The sequence below is a fragment of the Staurois parvus genome, unplaced genomic scaffold (genome assembly GCF_062004578.1).
Source record: "Staurois parvus isolate SC_StPar_1 unplaced genomic scaffold, SC_StPar_1.0 ptg000390l, whole genome shotgun sequence".
NCBI lineage: Eukaryota > Metazoa > Chordata > Amphibia > Anura > Ranidae > Staurois > Staurois parvus.
The window spans coordinates 5,046,074-5,066,598 of record NW_028318186.1 but is presented as its reverse complement, the minus strand read 5'-3'; the positions used below and the strand labels follow the sequence as shown (position 1 = coordinate 5,066,598).

General features: G+C 40.4%; 1 protein-coding gene across 2 annotated transcripts in view; it reads right to left on the bottom strand.

Moving 5' to 3' along the window:
- The window catches only part of LOC149455633 (cytochrome P450 2K1-like), a 76,958-nt gene that overhangs the window by 7,470 nt on the left and 48,963 nt on the right, over positions 1-20,525 (bottom strand). For both annotated transcript variants that reach the window (XM_089686021.1, XM_089686022.1), the window contains 2 exons: positions 17,287-17,428; positions 6,131-6,315 (listed from right to left, as the gene is read on the bottom strand). In XM_089686021.1, coding sequence (XP_089542147.1) covers positions 6,131-6,315; positions 17,287-17,428 — 327 coding nt within the window. The remainder of the gene's footprint in view (positions 1-6,130; positions 6,316-17,286; positions 17,429-20,525) is intronic.

The window sequence follows — 20,525 nt, the reverse complement described above, 5'->3', positions numbered from 1 at the left end:
ACATCCAGGTGCTCTTTTGCAAACTTCAAACGTGCTGCAATCTTCTTTTTGGACAGCAATGGCTTCCTCCGTGGTGTCCTCCCATGTACTCCATTCTTGTTTAATGTTTTCCTTATTGCAGATGTGTCAACAAAAATGTTAGCATGTGCCAGAGATTTCTGTAGGTCTTTAGCTGACACTCTGGGATTCTTCTTTACCTCATGCAGCATTCTGCGCTGTGCTCTTGCAGTCATTTTTACAGGACGACCACGCCTAGGGAGAGTAGCAACAGTGCTAAACTTTCTCCATTTGTAGACAGTCTGTCTTACCGTGGACACATGAACATCAAGGCTTTTGGAGATACTTTTGTAACCCTTTCCAGCTTCATGCAAGTCAACAATCCTTGATCGTAGGTCTTCTGAGAGCTCTTTTCTGCGTGCCATGGTTCACATCAGACAGTGCTTCTTGAAACCAGTAAACCCAAAACAGGTGTGTGTTTTTTAAGGGCAGGACAGCTGTCAGCAACACATCCAAAATCATCACACTGATTGGAGTCAAGGTTGGCTCACTCCTGGCTCCAATTAGCTCTGGGAGAAGTCATTAAGCTAGGGCATCACATACTTTTTCCTCCCTGCACTGTGAATGTTTACATGTTATGTGCAATAAACCATGGCAACATCTAATGTTTGTGTAGTATTATGTTCAGCAGACTGTGTCCCTCTATTGTTGTGACTTAGATGATGTTCAGAGCACATTTTATGCCCAATTCATGCAAAACTCCACGTAATCCCAAGGGGTTCACATACTTTTTCTTGCAACTGTAGATACAATGTTTCAACCGCTGTATGGAGAGAATGTCAGAGAACTGTCAGAAATAGCGGAGCTCCGCTATTTCTGACAGTTCTCTGACATTCACTCCATACAGCGGTTGAAACATTGTATCTATTTGTTTCCATTTATGGAAACAAATAGATACAATGTTTCAACCGCTGTATGGAGTGAATGTCAGAGAACTGTCAGAAATAGGCTATTTCTGACAGTTCTCTGACATTCAATACTCCATACAGCGGTTGAGGAGTGAATGTCAGAGAACTGTCAGAAATAGCCTATTTCTGACAGTTCTCTGACATTCACTCCATACAGCGGTTGAAACATTGTATTTATTTGTTTCCATAAATGGAAACAAATAGATACAATGTTTCAACTGCTGAGCTCTGCAGATACACTTAGCGGAGCTCTGCAGATACACTTAGCGGAGCTCTGCAGATACAGTTTTTGCCGGTTTGGAATTCTTCTTCTTTTCATCCTACTTCTTCTTCTTCTTCTTCATCCTCATCCTCATCCTCTTCTTCTTCTGAGGATGAGGATGAGGATGAAGAAGAAGAAGAAGAAGTAGGATGAAAATAAGAAGAATTCCAAGCCGGCAAAAAGTGTATCTGCAGAGCTCCTCTATTCTGCAGATACACTTAGAGGAGCTCTGCAGATACACTTTTTGCCGGCTTGGAATTCTTCTTATTTTCATCCTACTTCTTCTTCTTCTTCTTCATCCTCATCCTCAGAAGAAGAAGAAGAGGATGAGGATGAAGAAGAAGAAGAAGTAGGATGAAAATAAGAAGAATTCCAAGTCGGCAAAAAGTGTATCTGCAGAGCTTCTCTATTTCTGACAGTTCTATGTCAGAGAACTGTCAGAAATAGAGGAGCTCTGCAGATACACTTTTTGCCGACTTGGAATTCTTCTTATTTTCATCCTACTTCTTCTTCTTCATCCTCATCCTCTTCTTCTTATTCTTCCGAGGATGAGGATGAGGATGAAGAAGAAGAAGAAGAAGTAGGATGAAAATAAGAAGAATTCCAAACCGGCAAAAAGTGTATCTGCAGAGCTCCTCTAAGTGTATCTGCAGAATAGAGGAGCTCTGCAGATACACTTTTTGCCGGCTTGGAATTCTTCTTATTTTCATCCTACTTCTTCTTCTTCTGCTTCATCCTCATCCTCAGAAGAAGAAGAGGATGAGGATGAAGAAGAAGAAGAAGAAGAAGTAGGATGAAAAGAAGAATGAAAAGAAGAAGAAGAATGAAAAGAAGAAGAAGAAGAAGAAGAATGAAAAGAAGAATGAGAAGAATGAAAAGATTCTTCTTCTTTTCATTCTTCTTCTTCTTTTCATTCTTCTTCTTCTTCTTTTCATTCTTCTCATTCTTCTTTTCATTCTTCTCATTCTTCTTCTCATTCTTCTTTTCATTCTTCTTCTTCTTCTCATTCTTCTTTTCATTCTTCTTTTCATTCTTCTTCTCATTCTTCTTCTTTTCATTCTTCTTTTCATTCATTCTTCTTCTTCTTTTCATTCTTCTTTTCATTCTTCTCATTCTTCTTTTCATTCATTCTTCTTCTTCTTTTCATTCTTCTTTTCATTCTTCTCATTCTTCTTTTCATTCTTCTCATTCTTCTTCTCATTCTTCTTTTCATTTTTCTTCTCATTCTTCTTTTCATTCTTCTTCTTCTTTTCATTCTTCTTTTCATTCTTCTCATTCTTCTTTTCATTCTTCTTCTCATTCTTCTTTTCATTCTTCTTCTTCTTTTCATTCTTCTTTTCATTCTTCTTCTCATTCTTCTTTTCATGAAGAAGAAAAGAAGAATGAGAAGAATGAAAAGAAGAATGAAAAGAAGAAGAAGAAGAATGAAAAGAAGAATGAGAAGAAGAATGAGAAGAATGAAAAGAAGAATGAAAAGAAGAAGAAGAAGAATGAAAAGAAGAAGAAGAATGAAAAGAAGAAGAAGAAGAAGAATGAAAAGAAGAAGAAGAAGAATGAAAAGAAGAAGAAGCATGAAAAGAAGAATGAAAAGAAGAAGAATGAAAAGAAGAAGAAGAATGAAAAGAAGAATGAAAAGAAGAAGAATGAAAAGAAGAAGAATGAAAAGAAGAATGAAAAAGAAGAAGAATAAGAATGAAAAGAAGAATGAAAAGAAGAATGAGAAGAATGAAAAGATTCTTCTTCTTCTTCTTTTCATTCTTCTTCTTCTTTTCATTCTTCTTCTTCTTCTTTTCATTCTTCTTTTCATTCTTCTCATTCTTCTTTTCATTCTTCTCATTCTTCTTCTCATTCTTCTTTTCATTCTTCTTCTTCTTTTCATTCTTCTCATTCTTCTTTTCATTCTTCTTTTCATTCTTCTTCTCATTCTTCTTTTCATTCTTCTTCTTCTTTTCATTCTTCTTCTCATTCTTCTTTTCATGAAGAAGAAAAGAAGAATGAGAAAAATGAAAAGAAGAATGAAAAGAAGAAGAATGAAAAGAAGAATGAGAAGAAGAATGAGAAGAAGAATGAGAAGAAGAATGAAAAGAAGAATGAAAAGAAGAATGAGAAGAATGAAAAGAAGAATGAAAAGAAGAAGAAGAATGAAAAGAAGAATGGAAAGAAGAAGAATGAAAAGAAGAAGAAGAAGAATGAAAAGAAGAATGAGAAGAATGAAAAGAAGAAGAAGAAGAATGAAAAGAAGAATGAAAAGAAGAAGAAGAATGAAAAGAAGAATGAGAAGAATGAAAAGAAGAATGAAAAGAAGAAGAATGAAAAGAAGAAGAAGGAGAATGAAAAGAAGAATGAGAAGAATGAAAAGATTCTTCTTCTTCTTTTCATTCTTCTTTTCATTCTTCTTCTTCTTTTCATTCTTCTTCTTCTTCTTTTCATTCTTCTTTTCATTCTTCTCATTCTTCTTCTCATTCTTCTTTTCATTCTTCTTTTCATTCTTCTTCTCATTCTTCTTTTCATGAAGAAGAAAAGAAGAATGAGAAGAATGAAAAGAAGAATGAAAAGAAGAAGAAGAAGAATGAGAAGAAGAATGAGAAGAAGAATGAAAAGAAGAATGAAAAGAAGAATGAGAAGAATGAAAAGAAGAATGAAAAGAAGAAGTATTCCAGTACAGCAAAAAGTGTATCTGCAGAGAGCTCCGCTATTTCTGACAGTTCTCTGACAGTTCCAGCGGTTGACAGCGGTTGAAACATTGTATCTATTTATTTCCGAATAAAAACATCTGTATCCTAAATGGAAACAAATAGATACAATGTTTCAACCGCTGTACATGTGAAGGAACTGTCAGAGAACTGTCAGAAATAGCGGAGCTCTCCGCAGGGACACTTTTGCCGGCTGATCGGGAAAAATCCGATTCGCGCACCCGAATTATGCAAATATTCGGATTCGACGCGAATCAAATTTTTCCTGAAATTCGAAACGAATTCCACTTCGCCTGGTTCGATTCGCTCATCTCTAGTAATATATAGATTTGTCACAAAAGAATATGAAATGTATAATATTTTTTTTTAATGCACTTTAATTTTATTTATTTATGTGATATAAGCGCTTCACTATTTCTTTCCTTCAATTATATGTGATTTCATGATCAGAATGAAGTTTCTTGTTGATTAGTTTATGTCTGGGGTTGGGTGGTTGTCTGAAAGTCAGTATTGGGGGTTGCTGGAATATTTTTTTTTTGGAGTTCCATCCTCTGTTATGATGGGTTGTAAATCTTTGATTATCTTTCTTATCTCTTCTAGTGCTGGATTATATGTGATTATGAGAGGTACATGTTTGTTTTTTTCCTCTTCATATCGGAGTAGATTTTCTCTTTGGGTTTTCAAAGCTGTGTTTATGCTGGTTTTTAAAGTTTTGTCCTTGTAACCCTTCTTATGGAAGGAGTCTGCTAGTGCTCTGAGGTGTTTATCTCTGCTTCCCGGGTCTGAAGATGTCCTGCAGTTGTGCAGAAACTATCTTCCTCATGTTTCTTGATGGTGTGCCTGTGCAAGTTCATCCTTGTTTGTAACTTTTGTCCTGTTGCACCAACGTAAGATCCTTTGCTACGTTTATTGCTTTGAACAAGGTACACAGCATTGCTAGAGGTGCAGCTGAATGACCCAGTGCTATTGAAGGTCCCTTTTGTGTGTGTGAGACACTTTTTGATAGACTGATTTGGTTGCACAGTTTCCAGCAACCCCCAATATTGGCTTTCAGACAACCACCCGATCTCAGACATAAACTAATCAAAAGGAAACTTCATTCTGATGATGAAGTCACATATAATGGAAGCAAACCCTGAAATAAAAAACTATGCAAACTGAGCAAACAAATCAATCAAAAAGTGTCACACACGCAAAGGTACCACCTGGCAGATTGCTGTACTAACACATTCGACATTCATACAGCAATCTTCCCCGCTGTGCTATTGTGTTCTGACAGGGGGACCAATCATCAACCCCCCCAAAACACACTGGTCAGTGTCAGCACCCAACACTTGATCTGATGCTGAATGGATGCTGGTTTTCATGAAGTGGCCTCTGTATCTTACACATGTGTTTGCAAATGTGTGCCTTTAAGGAGGGGTGAGCTCCTTCCAGGCATACCTGCCCTCAATCTATTCATTATTATATATGTCCTCCAACTAAGGAGGCTTTCAAAATTCATAGAGTTAGGACAGCAGATAATACTGGGGTGCCATGAAGTGGCCTCTGCAGCTTATACATGTATTTGCAAATGTGTGCAAACTAAACCCCTGTTGTACCATTGGTTTTCCAGCATGCCGTTTGACAGAAGCAAGTCATGAGACCAGCTTCTGTTGGATGAGAAGCTGTACATGTGGGACAAATGTTGGTGTGTTCCTGCAGAACCAACTGTTTTCGGCCAATTTTTGGTCCATATGTACCAGGCTTTACTCCATTCCAGCTCTCTGAATCTAGCATAGAACCTAGTAAAAACACACAGCTTTTCTCCCCAGGAACATATTCTGTTCCTTTATGCACACAGCCTGCACATGAAGGGAACCCTCTCTAGAAGAACATCACCCCAAGCAGAAGGCTCACAAAGCCTTCTCTCCATAACCCTTCCAGAACAGTGCCCCTCTGTTTTGTCAAAGACTGGTTCCACCTATCGGTGACACACTTAGCAGGGGATGGCCAGCTGGTGAGACAGTTGGAATTCTCTGTACCACACCACTGTCAAAGAACTTTGGAACAGAGTAGGACGATTGTTGTGGTATAGATTGTCCCTGGGCACAAGGTCCCAGCAAGTCTGTAGACGTCCCTACATTTGTATTAAAACTGAAAATGAACTTGGTTAGTATCAGATCTTATAAATTAGGAACACAACAAAGAACAAATATCATACCACTTACTTTTGGTAAAAAGTATCCTTTAAAAGTAACATCCTGTGTGGTGGCATGTGGAAGGTTAGTCGGTACTATGTTGGAAAACCTCTGAATCTCGTGTATAACAGCATCTGTATATGGCATCTTCTTCCGATGTTCACTCTGAGGAGCTACAGATCCAATAACCTTATCTATCTCATCTTGGACATTCTCTGCAATCAGAAATTGAAATACAACATTAATGTGCAGTAAAAAGAGAAATGTAGCCAAAATAAAAACCATCAGTACAAGTAAATGTCAGGTCAAATTTATATGTTAATGGGAAATGAGGGACTTTTAAAAAGAAGGACTCTCATGTGTAAAGGCTAATTTTAAAGTTTCCTTTATAGCTAAGGGAACAAAAAAACTGATAGAATGTTTGTTTTTTTTTCTCTAAAACTGCAAATTTAGTTTGAAGGCTTTCTTTTTAGGAAAGGGCACAACAAAATCATGAAATTCAATACTGCCATGCAGGGCTTTTTTTCCTCAGAGAATAGGTGCAGGGACTCTCCCTTTCCAAGTCACCCCTCATCTCCCCCCCTTAACCACCTCCGAGCACTGTTCCTTGGTTCCACCCCCTACCCACCTCCTAGTACCGCCCTTTTAGAGAATACAGAACCAGGTATCATTTTGTGGTGAGATGTAATTTGTATAGAACTTGTTAATGATAAAAGAAAAGCAGTAAAATAGATTCCCTGTGGCCAGCAACTAGAGACGAGCGAATCGAACCAGGCGAAGTGGAATTCGTTTCAAATTTCAGGAAAAATTCGATTCGTGCCGAATCCGAATATTAGCCAACTTCGGGTGCACGAATCAGATTTTTCCCGATCAGCCGGCAAAAGTGTCCCTGCAGAGAGCTCCGCTATTTCTGACAGTTCTCTGACAGTTGCTTCACATGTACAGCGGTTGAAACATTGTATCTATTTGTTTCCATTTAGGATACAGATGTTTTTATTCGGAAACAGATACAATGTTTCAACCGCTGTAAATGTGAAGGAACTGTCAGAAATAGCGGAGCTCTCTGCAGATACACTTTTTGCTGTACTGGAATACTTCTTCTTTTCATTCTTCTTTTCATTCTTCTCATTCTTCTTTTCATTCTTCTTTTCATTCTTCTTCTCATTCTTCTTTTCATTCTTCTTCTTCTTCTTTTCATTCTTCTTTTCATTCTTCTCATTCTTCTTTTCATTCTTCTTTTCATTCTTCTTCTTCTTCTTTTCATTCTTCTTCTTCTTTTCATTCTTCTTTTCATTCTTCTTCTTCTTCTTTTCATTCTTCTCATTCTTCTTTTCATTCTTCTTCTTCTTCTTTTCATTCTTCTTTTCATTCTTCTCATTCTTCTTTTCATTCTTCTTCTTCTTCTTTTCATTCTTCTTCTTCTTGTTTTCATTCTTCTTCTTCTTTTCATTCTTCTTTTCATTCTTCTCATTCTTCTTTTCATTCTTCTTTTCATTCTTCTTCTTCTTATTTTCATTCTTCTTCTTCTTTTCATTCTTCTTTTCATTCTTCTTCTTTTCATTCTTCTTTTCATTCTTCTTCTTCTTTTCATTCCTCTTTTCATTCTTCTCATTCTTCTTTTCATTCTTCTCATTCTTCTTCTCATTCTTCTTTTCATTCTTCTTCTCATTCTTCTTTTCATTCTTCTTCTTCTTTTCATTCTTCTTTTCATTCTTCTCATTCTTCTTTTCATTCTTCTTTTCATTCTTCTTCTTCTTTTCATTCTTCTTTTCATTCTTCTTCTTCTTTTCATTATTCTCATTCTTCTTTTCATTCTTCTTCTTCTTCTTCTTTTCATTCTTCTTCTTCTTCTTTTCATTCTTCTTTTCATTCTTCTCATTCTTCTTTTCATTCTTCTTTTCATTCTTCTTCTTCTTCTTTTCTTCTTCTTCTTCTGGCAACTCCACCACGCAGCTCATTTTTGTTCCAGTATTACTGTATTTTGCTCCTTCAAAATCCTGAAACTTTCTTTTGGCAGGTGTACAGACTCAGGTACTCAGTGCAGGAATGGTGGGAATCCCTCACAATGGACACAGCAGGTGTACATACAGACCCAGGAATTCAACACAGGGACAGTGAGAACCCCTAATAATGGGTAAAGCAGGTGGGCAGACCCGGAATCTCAGCACATGGATGGTAGGAACCCCTCATAATGGGCACAGCAGGTGTGCATACCCAGAACCTCAGCACAGGGATGGTGGGAACCCCTAGTAATGGGCGCAGCAGGTGTGCAGACCTGGAACCTCAGCACAGGGATGATAGAAACCCCTCATAATGGGAACAGCAGGTGTACAGACCCAGGAATTTAGCACAGGGATGGTGGGAACTCCTCCTAATGGGCAGAGCAGGTGTACAGACCCAGGAACTCAGCACAGGGATGGTGGGAACTTCTCATAATGGGCGCAGCAGGTGTGCAGACCTGGAACCTCAGCACAGGGATGGTGGGAACCCCTCATAATGGGCACAGCAGGTGTTACGGGGTTTAACTCTCCAGCATCCATTAGAGACTGATATAGTAATATAGTTCATTCTTCTTTTCATTCTTCTTTTCATTCTTCTTCTTCTTTTCATTCTTCTTTTCATTCTTCTTCTTCTTTTCATTCTTCTTCTTCTTCTTTTCATTCTTCTTCTTCTTCTTTTCATTCTTCTTTTCATTCTTCTTCTTCTTTTCATTCTTCTTTTCATTCTTCTCATTCTTCTTTTCATTCTTCTCATTCTTCTTTTCATTCTTCTCATTCTTCTTCTCATTCTTCTTTTCATTCTTCTTCTCATTCTTCTTTTCATTCTTCTTCTTCTTTTCATTCTTCTCATTCTTCTTTTCATTCTTCTTTTCATTCTTCTTCTTCTTCTTCTTTTCATTCTTCTTCTTCTTTTCATTCTTCTTCTTCTTCTTTTCATTCTTCTCATTCTTCTTTTCATTCTTCTTTTCATTCTTCTTCTTCTTCTTTTCATTCTTCTTCTTCTTCTTTTCATTCTTCTTTTCATTCTTCTTCTTCTTCTTTTCATTCTTCTTCTTCTTCTTTTCATTCTTCTTTTCATTCTTCTTCTTCTTCTTTTCATTCTTCTTCTTCTTCTTTTCATTCTTCTTCTTCTTCTTCGTCGTGCCCCGTGACTGCCCAAATGAGTGAAGTGTGCGGTGATTCTAAGATCGACGGCACTCATCTGCATGTCATACTGACTGACAGTATTATTTCTCTTCCCCAGCAGACTCCAAGGGCATTTAAATTAAAGGTACAGTGTTCTGCACTAATATAAAGGCTCTCTGAAGCCTAGAAACCCTTTTAATTAGTTAAATTCGCAGCGAATAAATTCGCATCGAATCGAATTTCTCCCGCAAATTCGGCGAATCAGCCGAATCAAATTTTTGAATAATTCGCTCATCTCTACCAGCAACAATAGACCTCCAGCAACAACCGATCCCCTACAGCAATATTAGTTCCCCCAGCAATCATTACCCCCAGCAACAATACACCCAAAGCAGCATCAACGGATCTCCCATCAGTCAGGATCAACGGATCTCCCATCAGTCAGCATCAATGGATCTCCCATCAGTCAGCATCAACGGATCTCCTATCAGTCAGCATCAACGGATCTCCCATCAGTCAGCATCAACGGAGCTCCCATCAGTCAGCATCAATGGATCTCCCATCAGTCAGCATCAACGGATCTCCCATCAGTCAGCATCAACGGGTCTCCCATCAGTCAGCATCAATGGATCTCCCATCAGGCAGCATCAAGGGATCTCCCATCAGTCAGCATCAATAGACCATCCAGCAGTCATTAACAATAGATGTCTTTGTTAATAATATTATTATTATTATACAGTATTTATAAAGCGCCAATAGTTCGCTCAGCGCTGTACATTACAAAGGGGGACAGAACATGTGACAGAACAATACCAATACAATGCAAAACATGAGGGGATCGAGGGCCCTGCTCTTTCGAGCTTACAATCTAGGAGGGAGGGGATGGTGGCACAGGAGGAGATAGCTGTGGGGGATGGAGTGGTAGGAAGAGTGGAGGAGGTCGGCAAGTTAGCAGGGGGTGGGGTAGGCTTCCCTGAAAAGATGGGTTTTCAGGGTGCGCCTAAAGGAGAGGAGAGTAGGTGATAATCTGATGGGTTGGGGCAGGGAGTTCCAGAGGATGGGTGACACCCTGGAGAAGTCCTGGAGGCGGGCATGGGATAATAGATCTCTCCCATAAACAATAGACCCCCAGCAACATAAGACCCACCCCAGAAACAATACATCCTCTCACAGCAACAACAGACCTTCCTAGCACAATAGATACCCCACAAAAATAGATTCCCTCCAGCAAAAATAGATCCCCAGCTGCCAGTATCAATAGACTCTCCAGCACACCCCAGCATCCCCTGCTATTACATACATTCAGCGCTGGAGGTGCCAGAACTGTGTTCCCCTGCGTTCCCACTGAAAAAAATGCCCTGCTGCCTTGCAACTGCAGATGAATATGTGTTTTTATGCATATTTAAAAGTAAAGTTTGCCATATTGTAAATTAACTAAATAATTTAACTTGCTATCTGAAAAAAATCTGATTTTGAGCACCAAACTTTGTTTATACTGGTCCAAAATTTATAAAGTGAAGTTTTCTATAATATAGGGAACATCTAGAAATGTTATTTGTGCCTAAGCAGCACCCATAAAGATCTAAGTTTTATCTTGAATTCCTCTTGAAAATAGCAGTTCACTTCCTAGGCATCCCTATTCTGCAGTGTGGGTTAATTTAAGGCACTGCTACATTTGTCTTTTTGTCTCTTCAGATTTGGAGTGATACACTATATTGCCTAAAGTATTAGGAGGCTTGCCTTTACACGCACATGAACTTTAATGGCATTCCAGTCTTAGTCCGTAAAGTTCAATATTGAGTTGGCACACCCTTTGCAGCTATAACAGCTTCAACTCTTCTGGGAAGGCTGTCCACAAGGTTTAGGAGTGTGTCTATGGGAAGGTTTGACCTATCTTCCAAAAGTGTATTTGTGAGGTCAGGCACTGATGTCAGACGAGAAGGATTGGCTCACAGTCTCTGCTCTAATTCATCCCAAAGGTGTTCTATCGGGTTGAGGTCAGGACTCTGTGCAGTCCGGTCAAGTTCCTCCACCCCAAACTCGCTCATCCATGTCTTTATGGACCTTGCTTTGTGCACTGCTGCAGTCATGTTGGAACAGGAAGGGGCCATCCCCAAACTGTTCCCACAAAGTTGGGAGTATGTAATTGTTCAAAATGTCCTGGTATGCTGACGCTTTAAGAGTTCCCTTCACTGGAACTTAGGAGCCAAGTCCAACCCCTAAAAAACATCCCCACACCATAATCCGCCCTCCACTAAACTGTACACTTAGCACAATGCAGTCATACAAGTATCATTTTTCTGGCAACAGCCAAACCCAGACAGGTCCATTGGATTGCCAAACAGAGAAGCGCCATTTGTCACTTCAGAGAACACGTCTCCACTGCTCTAAAATCCTGTGGTGGTGTGCTTTACACAACTGCATCCAACGCTTTGCACTTGGTGAGGTTTGGATGCAGTGCTGGACAATGGAAATCCATTCCATGAAGTTCTTTACACACTGTTGTTGTGCTAATCTGAAGGCCACATGAAGTTTGGTGGTCTTTAGCCATAGAGTCTGCAGACAATTGGCAACTTCTGTGCACTGGGCGCTTCGGCATGCGTTGACCCCGCTCTGTCATTTTACATAGTTTACCACTTCGTGGCTGAGTTGCTGTTATTCTCAGTTGCTTCCACTTTGTTATAAAACCACTAACAGTTGACCATGGAATATTTAGTAGCAAGAAGATTTTAAGGACAGATGGCAACCTATCACAGTAGCACGCTTGAATTCACTGAGCTCCTGAGAATGACCCAGTCTTTCACAAAATATTTGTAGAAGCAGTCTGCATGCCTAGGTGCTTGATGTTACATACCTGTGGTCGTGGAGGTGATTAGAGCACCTGAATCCAATGATTTGGAGGGGTGTCCCAATACTTTTGGCAATATAGTGTATTTGGTATTGCCACTACTGGGTTGTTCACTGTTTTTTGTGCTGGATGGGGAATTTTTACTTGAAGATTTGCATTTCAAGGATCTCCTTGCTTTGGTTTAATTTATTCTGTGGATCTGTGCTTCTTTCACTTCTGCTGCTGCTTTTTGATCATTACCCTACCAGTCATCAGATCATCAGTCATCAAGGTGGGCTACTTTTACATAAGGGAATAATCCTCTACCAATATGGTTGCCTCCACACAATGCAAAACAAGGCATGGTAAGACTAATAGGAAAAACAGCTGCAGAAATACCACAAGCAATACAGGTTTCTAGTCCTTTACCCTATGCTTGTCTTTGTCTGGGCATATTTTGCACACTTCAGGTATTCTTTAACAATGTACTAGTATCATTGATAGGGCAAAAAGTAGGATTTCTGTACTCACTACTTTTGAGTCTATTGAAGGACACAGGAAGTTTTTCATCTTTGGGTTATATTGCCAGCTACAGGAGGATTGAACACTGGTAAATTCTAAAAAACTGTAGGCCAGAACAGGATAATCCCTTGTACTACCAGCATCCCCAGTTTTGTATCAAGATCATAAACACAGAGGGGTGGAACCGGTATCCCTTAATACATTTCAAGAAAAGAATTATAGAGTGAGCACAAACATCTTACTTTCTTTCTTGTTCATTAAAGGAAATCTTCTAGTTCATGGCATTCCAAATGCAGACCACCTGAGGGGTGCTAACCACAAAAATGCTTACAGGCCAAAGGGAAACGACAACAACTGGGGACTACCTACAGCTCAAGAGCTGCCTGAAAAACCATGAGCTCGAGGCTGGCATCGGATGAGGCTCCAACCTCCGCCTGCTAACAAAAAACATGGAGACAGGACATCAGGTGGTATATAATATTGCCAGAAAGTCTTACTTACTCTTGAGTCTGAGCAGACAAGGCAGAAGAATTAGGGGAGAAAAAGGTATAGATCTAGGTGTTTAGATCTTATGGAGTCACCAGAGCATTCCCTGCATTGCTAGGGGATTCATGTAGCTGGGTGCACAACTGTTCAGCAAGCAATTAAACCAGGATAGCAGGGGGGCCATATCTAGCATCCTCCAGTGGCAGCCCTTGTCCTGGAACTCATTCACATGTATGGACTACTTTTCTGTATCCAGAGCTAACCAGCTGGGGAAAGTCTAAAAATGAATTGTGCTTAAAAAGAGCAAAGTGAAAAGGGGCAATAGGACACACAGTTGTACCCAAGTCAGATTCTGAACTTCCTCTCTTGTTGAAGCAAGATCTCCTGTTCTTCCTTGATGGTAGAGACATGCCAGCACCATGGCTTTGCCTAGCAGGAGCCAGATCAGATGACCTGCCAAGGGTATGATCCAATGATGCAACTACCCATGACTTTCATGCAACAGCTCAGAGATGGGTAACCCCTGCACTGAACGATACAATGTAGGTACTTCTACAGAAGGAATAGTCTGGTCTAAAGAGCCTGTATTTGATGAGTGGATTCCAGTGAGAATTGATCTATTACAATTCAGGACCCAGCTGAATCATTGAGAAGTGGACAGTCACAATTAAATGGTCAAACACAGCACAAGCTGTAACCCTATGCAAGCAGTCACAATCCTTAAGCAGCAACTTGGCATCTAACCCTCAAGAAGTGCTTCAGTACCGGGAGCTATAGGTAAAGGATCCTACCCACAACGCTCAGGGGCAGCTTCTACCTAGCCTCCCTGTGACACTCTTTCCTCTCCACCTCAGCTTCTAAAGGCTTGTTTACCTCAGGCCTTCAGCCTGTAGCACCTGCTAAGGCCTAGTAGCAGTAGCATCTCTGGAACACACACACATTCCCCATCCTAGGGGGGAAGCTTCAGGCAAGAGAGAGACTGATCAGATCCTTCCAAATATTCATCTTCTCCCTAGCCACACCTTCTGGGTCAGCATTCCAAGGATTGGCTCAGGGCCAATAAACATTTATAACACCAGTGATTGATTCTCCTTCTCTATGTGCTGGAATATTCTTACAACTGCAGACAGGAGAAATCAGCCACCAGGTTTAGGGAAAATCTGAGCAGACCTGAAAAATAAATTTAAGCTCACCTGGCTACAGCAAAGTCAAATTACTAAATTTAACCAGCCCAAGGCAGGTCAGGGGCACTACATACACATACAGGGGTGTAGCAAAGTGCATGTCTTCTGACTGATCTATACTCCTTTAGGGCCCATTTAGACTTGGGTATTGCAATACGTTATTGTGTCTATTACCACAGTACATGGTAGAACACACAACATATTACTAAGTTGTGGTGTCATTCATTTTGTAATGCTCCACAACCTGCTAAGGCAATGCACCTGCATGAACATGTAAATACATGGCATAACTCAGAAGTAAATGTCACCTTATAGGTGTGTCCACACTATGTGATGTGGGTCTGCACTAGGTGCAGTGCAAGTCCCACCGTATGACAAGGCAAAATGCCTTGTTGCCTATCTACCAAATTCTCATCCTTTTTCCAGCGTAGAACAGTACAAGGCGATCCACCACACCACACCATGCGGTGGCCAATAGAGCTTTATAAAATATCACTATGTGACATTTCAATAAAGTCCATAAGAAAAAAAAAGTGAACAGTGTAATCTGCCAAGACCTGATACCACTGCATTGCAACACAACGAAAACCAGCCACTGATTTGTAACACAGTGGCTGGCGTGAACAAGCAATAAAATGACAGGACTAGCCATGGTCTCTTTTCCGCCTGGCAGTACTAGGGTTGTTGGTTCTAATCCCAACCACGGCACCACCTGCCTGGAGTTTGCATGTTCTCCCTGTGTCTGCGTGGGTTTCCTCCGGGTACTCTGGTTTCCTCCTACATTCCAAAGACATGCTGGCAGGTTAATTGGTTCCTGTCTAAATTGGCCCTAGCATGTGTATGTATGAGGGACCTTAGATTGTACACCCCTTGAGGGTTAGGGACTAATGTGAATGTACAATATATGTATGTAAAGCGCTGCGTAAGTACCTGAAATAAATAAATAAATAATGGTCTAGTGACTTTTTATAGATAGGTTTGATCCTGATAGCTTGCATCGATCTCAGGTTTTAACGGGGAACTCAGAAATAGGCAGGGAACTTGGAAAACATCTTCTGTGAATGAACACATGGTGACAGGTAAGGTGGTAATGAACAAACCATAAACAAACCATTGTCTGGTAAAGATATTTGTAGTAAATGAATTGTATTTATTACAAAAAGTATTTCTAGTTATGGCCTGGTGAGATTGCACTGTATATGTGGTTTGCAGTAAAAGTTTATTGGTTGGTCCCTATGTGATTGCTATGTCTCTTAAAAGGTTTTGGTTTTAGGTACATTTTATTTTTTTTTTCCCATAAAGTTTATTAACCTCCCTAGCGGTATGATTATTTCAGATTTTTGGTGCTGAAAGCGGTACCATTATTTTGCATGGAAATATGTAGTTTTTTTATTGTAGGCTGTAATATTTAGGAATAACTCACTGAAATCTGTCCGAACAAGAGTCTATTAAACATCCCGGGTATGATAAAATTTGAAACACAAAATCATAAATTATAATTTAATAAATAATCATAAAAAATAATAATATAATAATAATACATTTAATTCAATAATATAATCAAACCAAAAACACTGAAATTTCAAATAGAGCGCCAAGTTCGCACATCGCTGAGCAAAGTCGCAAAATTGTTTTCAGTGTCTGATGACGAATTTCCCCACGAATCATTATCACTCAATTCTGCAAGTGGTTCTGATTTACTATCGCTGTTCTCTAGCTGATCTAAACCCGCTTTTGACCTAAAGGGACACTTTTTGGACGCCATGGACGTTTCTCAGTTTCCAGGCAGAAAGAACAGACAAAATGCAGACAGGGGACAGGACAGAGCACTAGGGACAAAATGTATGTGAAATGGGTTGAAACAGCAATGTATTACTATGTAAAATCGTTTTGAAAAAATGAAATTTTTTAAAAATTTTCACATTTCCCGCCGCCAGCGGCGCCCGTACATCCCGACGTCACAGGGACAGGAACACAGAAGCCGGATGCCGGCATCAGCCGGAGGAGATGGCCGGGGACGCTGCAGGGGACGCATCGCGGGAGCGAAGGACAAGGTAAGTGCTGCAGGGACTCCCTATACAGCGCTGCATGGTAAGCCCGAGTGTAGCTCGGGGTTACCGCATTTGGTACTGACATTTTACCCCGAGCTACACTCGGGAATACCGCTAGGGAGGTTAATAAACTCAGAGCATACAATAGGTACAGGTAATACAAGGTATCAGTTGGAAATACAATAGGAGGTAATACACATACAGCAAACAAAAAGATACATAGCAATACATAGGCAAAGAATCAGATGTAAGTCATCCCATGGGAAAAATGAGGACATGCAAACGCAGGAACATTAAAGGCATATCTGGTTTCAAGCCCTTATTTAGCATATTGGAATCACGGCACTGGCAGGGTCAATGATATATAACCTCAGTTACCCAGCAGCAGCAAAGAGAAGGGCCACTGAGTCAAGGTATGCTTTGGAAATGTATACAGTAGGTGTGGAGGGGGGAGGTGCAAGGGCTTGTAGGATATGGCCTTGTACTTTTGATGAAACTGAGGTAACCCACTACAGGTTGCCAGCACATGGGTAAAGGGTTCGGGAAAGGAGATATGTAAAAGTAAAACATATGTGCAGCTGGATTGCAGATAGGGAGTAGGGTTCCTACGCGTAGAGAAGTGAACCAAAATGTAAAGGGGAGAATGAAAGCCAAGGAAATGGGAATTAAGAATTTAAGAATAAGCATGAAAAAGAAGGAAAGAGAGGGGAAGAAGAAAAAGAAAAAAAAAAGGGGGAAGGGTGGGGGGGAGGGAGATGGGGGGTTGGGGAAGGGTCGGACGGGGAAGAGGTGTGGAGGAGTAGGAGGGTAGGTAAGTCACCTTAGGTACATTTTATTATATTATAGGTTTATCAGCTAATATTTTATATATTTTATTAAGAGAAAAAAGTAACCAGCAAGGGGCTTTGCCCACCAGATATATGACCTACAACAGGAATATCACAATTGGTAGGAATGACAACATTACGTGTATAAACACCAGTTTTCTTACTTTGAATCTCCGGATATTTCATCACTAGCAGAAGCCCCCATCTCAAAGTTGTTGAGGTAGTCTCCATTCCAGCAGCAAATAGGTTGGTAATAAGGGTTGTTAAATTATCATTATGGAAATATGTATCAGATTCAAGTTTCTCCTTGAAAAAATAATGTAGAGGTGGTAGCTGAGACAAAGAGGTGGCTTTTCCATCTGTAATTTCTGTTCCACATATTTTTAAAACATTTTTGTCAGCATTAGAAATACATTTCATCTAAGCTAAGGTTGAGCCAGTGGAAAAAGAAAAACAGTTTGCTTGAGGCGACCCTAGCAAAGCTTCAAAAGTCAGTGGTTGTGTACATGAAAGCCCAGTCAATGGACAACTAGAGCAGACAAAAATATTAAAGGAACAATTTCAAAAAGGAAAATTAAACAATGAATGGGTAGTAATAGTCAAGAGATATATTTACCTGATATTAACTGCCAGCTTCCTCCTTAACACAGTTGAAGTGAATGGGGGATTCACTCCTGTTGAGCTATTGGGTTTTGACAGCAGGAAGACTTCCCCACCATCAGAATGTGCTGATCAGTGCTGCTGGTTATATCCGGAGGTACTGATTGAGGAACATTTATCAGCAGAGGGGCATTAATTGGTAGATTGACTTCTGTACAATCAATGTCCTTACATGGATTAAAATGTGGCTGGTCCCTGCTGAACCAGATGAATTGTAGCTGAAGGCTACAGTAAGGATATGCCAAGGAATTGTGGTGATTTTTGCTACTACATAATCGTAATGTCACTTCTTGAGCAGATTTGGCTAATTTTATTGGGAACATTTTTTTTTTCCAGGGGATTTATAAATTGGTTAATTCATATTTGTATGGGTTTTTTGTGTGTGCGCATTTAATAATTTTCTCTTTACTTCGGCTTTTATTTTCATTTTTACTTGTTTCCACTGTCTGTCTATTTCTTTGGAAAGATAAATTAATGAGGCTAATGGGGTGATGTCTTCTGGAACAAGAAAAGTTCCAGAATAGTTGGAAAAGATCTTCATATCTCACAGAAGCCACTAATTTTGTCTTCCATATTGACTATAATGAGGTCCACAAAAATGGTAACATTTCACTGAAATCTCCCCACTGGAAGATTTTCCCTACTGTTCCTGTGAGAACTGTAAAATGTTGGATTACCATCACTTTATGTCTGTGTGACAATAGTCATCAGGACAAATAAATAGGGTGAATATCCCCACTGAGCTGCAGCTCATTTACACAGGTGTGCAGGGCCATACAGTACATATCCATGCAGAATCCTGCACATGGGAGTTACAGGTATTGCTTACAGCTGCCTGCTAATATCAATGACAGAATGGGGCTGTATGCTGGTAAATATACAGTAGACCCGTGGTTATATCTGCATACAGATATGAATGTACTGTACGCCCATGACCTTCTGTGTGCAGCAATGCCCCTAGCCCCCTCAATATTCACCTGGGCCTCATCGCAATCCAGCAATGTGAATGACAGTATCAGCTGCCCTAGGTCTCTGCCTCCTCATTGGCTGAGACAGCAAGCCATTGGCTCCCAATACTTGCAATCACAGCCAGTCAGCCAATAAGGAGAGCAGGGGTGGGGCCAAGCTGCAGCTCTGTGTGTGAATGGACACATGGAGCAGAGGGTGTCCCATAGCAAGCTGCTTGCTGAGGGGGCACCCAACAGACAGGAAGATCCAGGAGAGCCTGTGGGGGACCTGAGAAGAGGAGGAACCAAGCTGCTCTGTGCAAAACCACTGCACACAGCAGGTAAGTATAGGCATGTTTTGTTATTTTCCCCCCCAAAAAAATAACCTGTAGAATCACTTTTAAGAGCTGATTGCATTTATGGCATATCAATATTATTATTATTAATATTATTCAGGACTTACACAGTGCCAACAGTTTGTGCAGAGCTTTTCAATATAATAGGAGACAGTAGAGCTACAATACAATAAAAAAAAAAGAGGATTAAGAGGGCCCTACCCATTAGAGCTTACCATTTAATAGGGTAAGGCAAGTGGTACAAAAGGTTATAACTAGAGATGAGCGAATCGAAGTAGGCGAAGTGGAATTCGAGTCGAATATTGGAAAATTTTCGATTCGCGCCGAATCCGAAAAATAGCCTACTTCGGACGCGCGAATCGTAATTTTTCCTAAAATGGCGGCGGACATGTGCGGCGATGGAGCGGGTATGTCTGGGAAGGCGCGCAGACAAGGCGCGCTGACCCATAATGCATTCCTTAATGACATGTGATCGCATTAGCCAATCAGCAGCCAGGCAGCCAGCACTGTGTAATGGTCGAGCTATAAATAGCGGCCATTTTAGAATTCTTCATTTGCCTCCAGTCATTCAAGAGAGGCAGACCGCTCTGTATTAGGGACAGAGTTAGGGCCACAGAAACGTTACTTGGGGACAGAGAAACGTTACTTAGGGACAGAGAAGCATTACTCAGGGACAGAGAATTGTTAATGAGGGCCACAGAATCGTTACTTAGGGACAAAGAAACGCTAGTTAGGGCCACAGAATTGTTACTCAGGGACAGACAGAATTGTTACTGAGTGCCAGAGAATTGTTACTTAGGGCCACAGAAACGTTAGTTAGGGCCACAGAATTGTTACTCAGGGACAGACACAGAATTGTTACTGAGGGCCACAGAACTGTTACTTAGGGCCACAGAAACGTTATTAGGGCCACAGAATTGTTACTCAGGGACAGACAGAATTGTTACTGAGTGCCAGAGAATTGTTACTTAGGGCCACAGAAACGTTAGTTAGGGCCACAGAATTGTTACTCAGGGACAGACACAGAATTGTTACTGAGGGCCACAGAACTGTTACTTAGGGCCACAGAAACGTTAGTTAGGGCCACAGAATTGTTACTCAGGGACAGACACAGAATTGTTACTGAGGGCCACAGAATTGTTAATTAGGGCCACAGAAACGTTACTCAGGGACACAGAATTGTTACTGAGGGCCACAGAACTGTTACTTAGGGCCACAGAAACGTTAGTTAGGGCCACAGAATTGTTACTCGGACAGACACAGAATTGTTACTGAGGGCCACAGAATTGTTACTGAGGGCCACAGAACCGTTACTTAGGGCCACAGAATTGTTACTCAGGGACACAGAATTGTTACTGAGGGCCACAGAACCGTTACTTAGGGCCACAGAATTGTTACTCAGGGACAGACACAGAATTGTTACTGAGGGCCACAGAATTG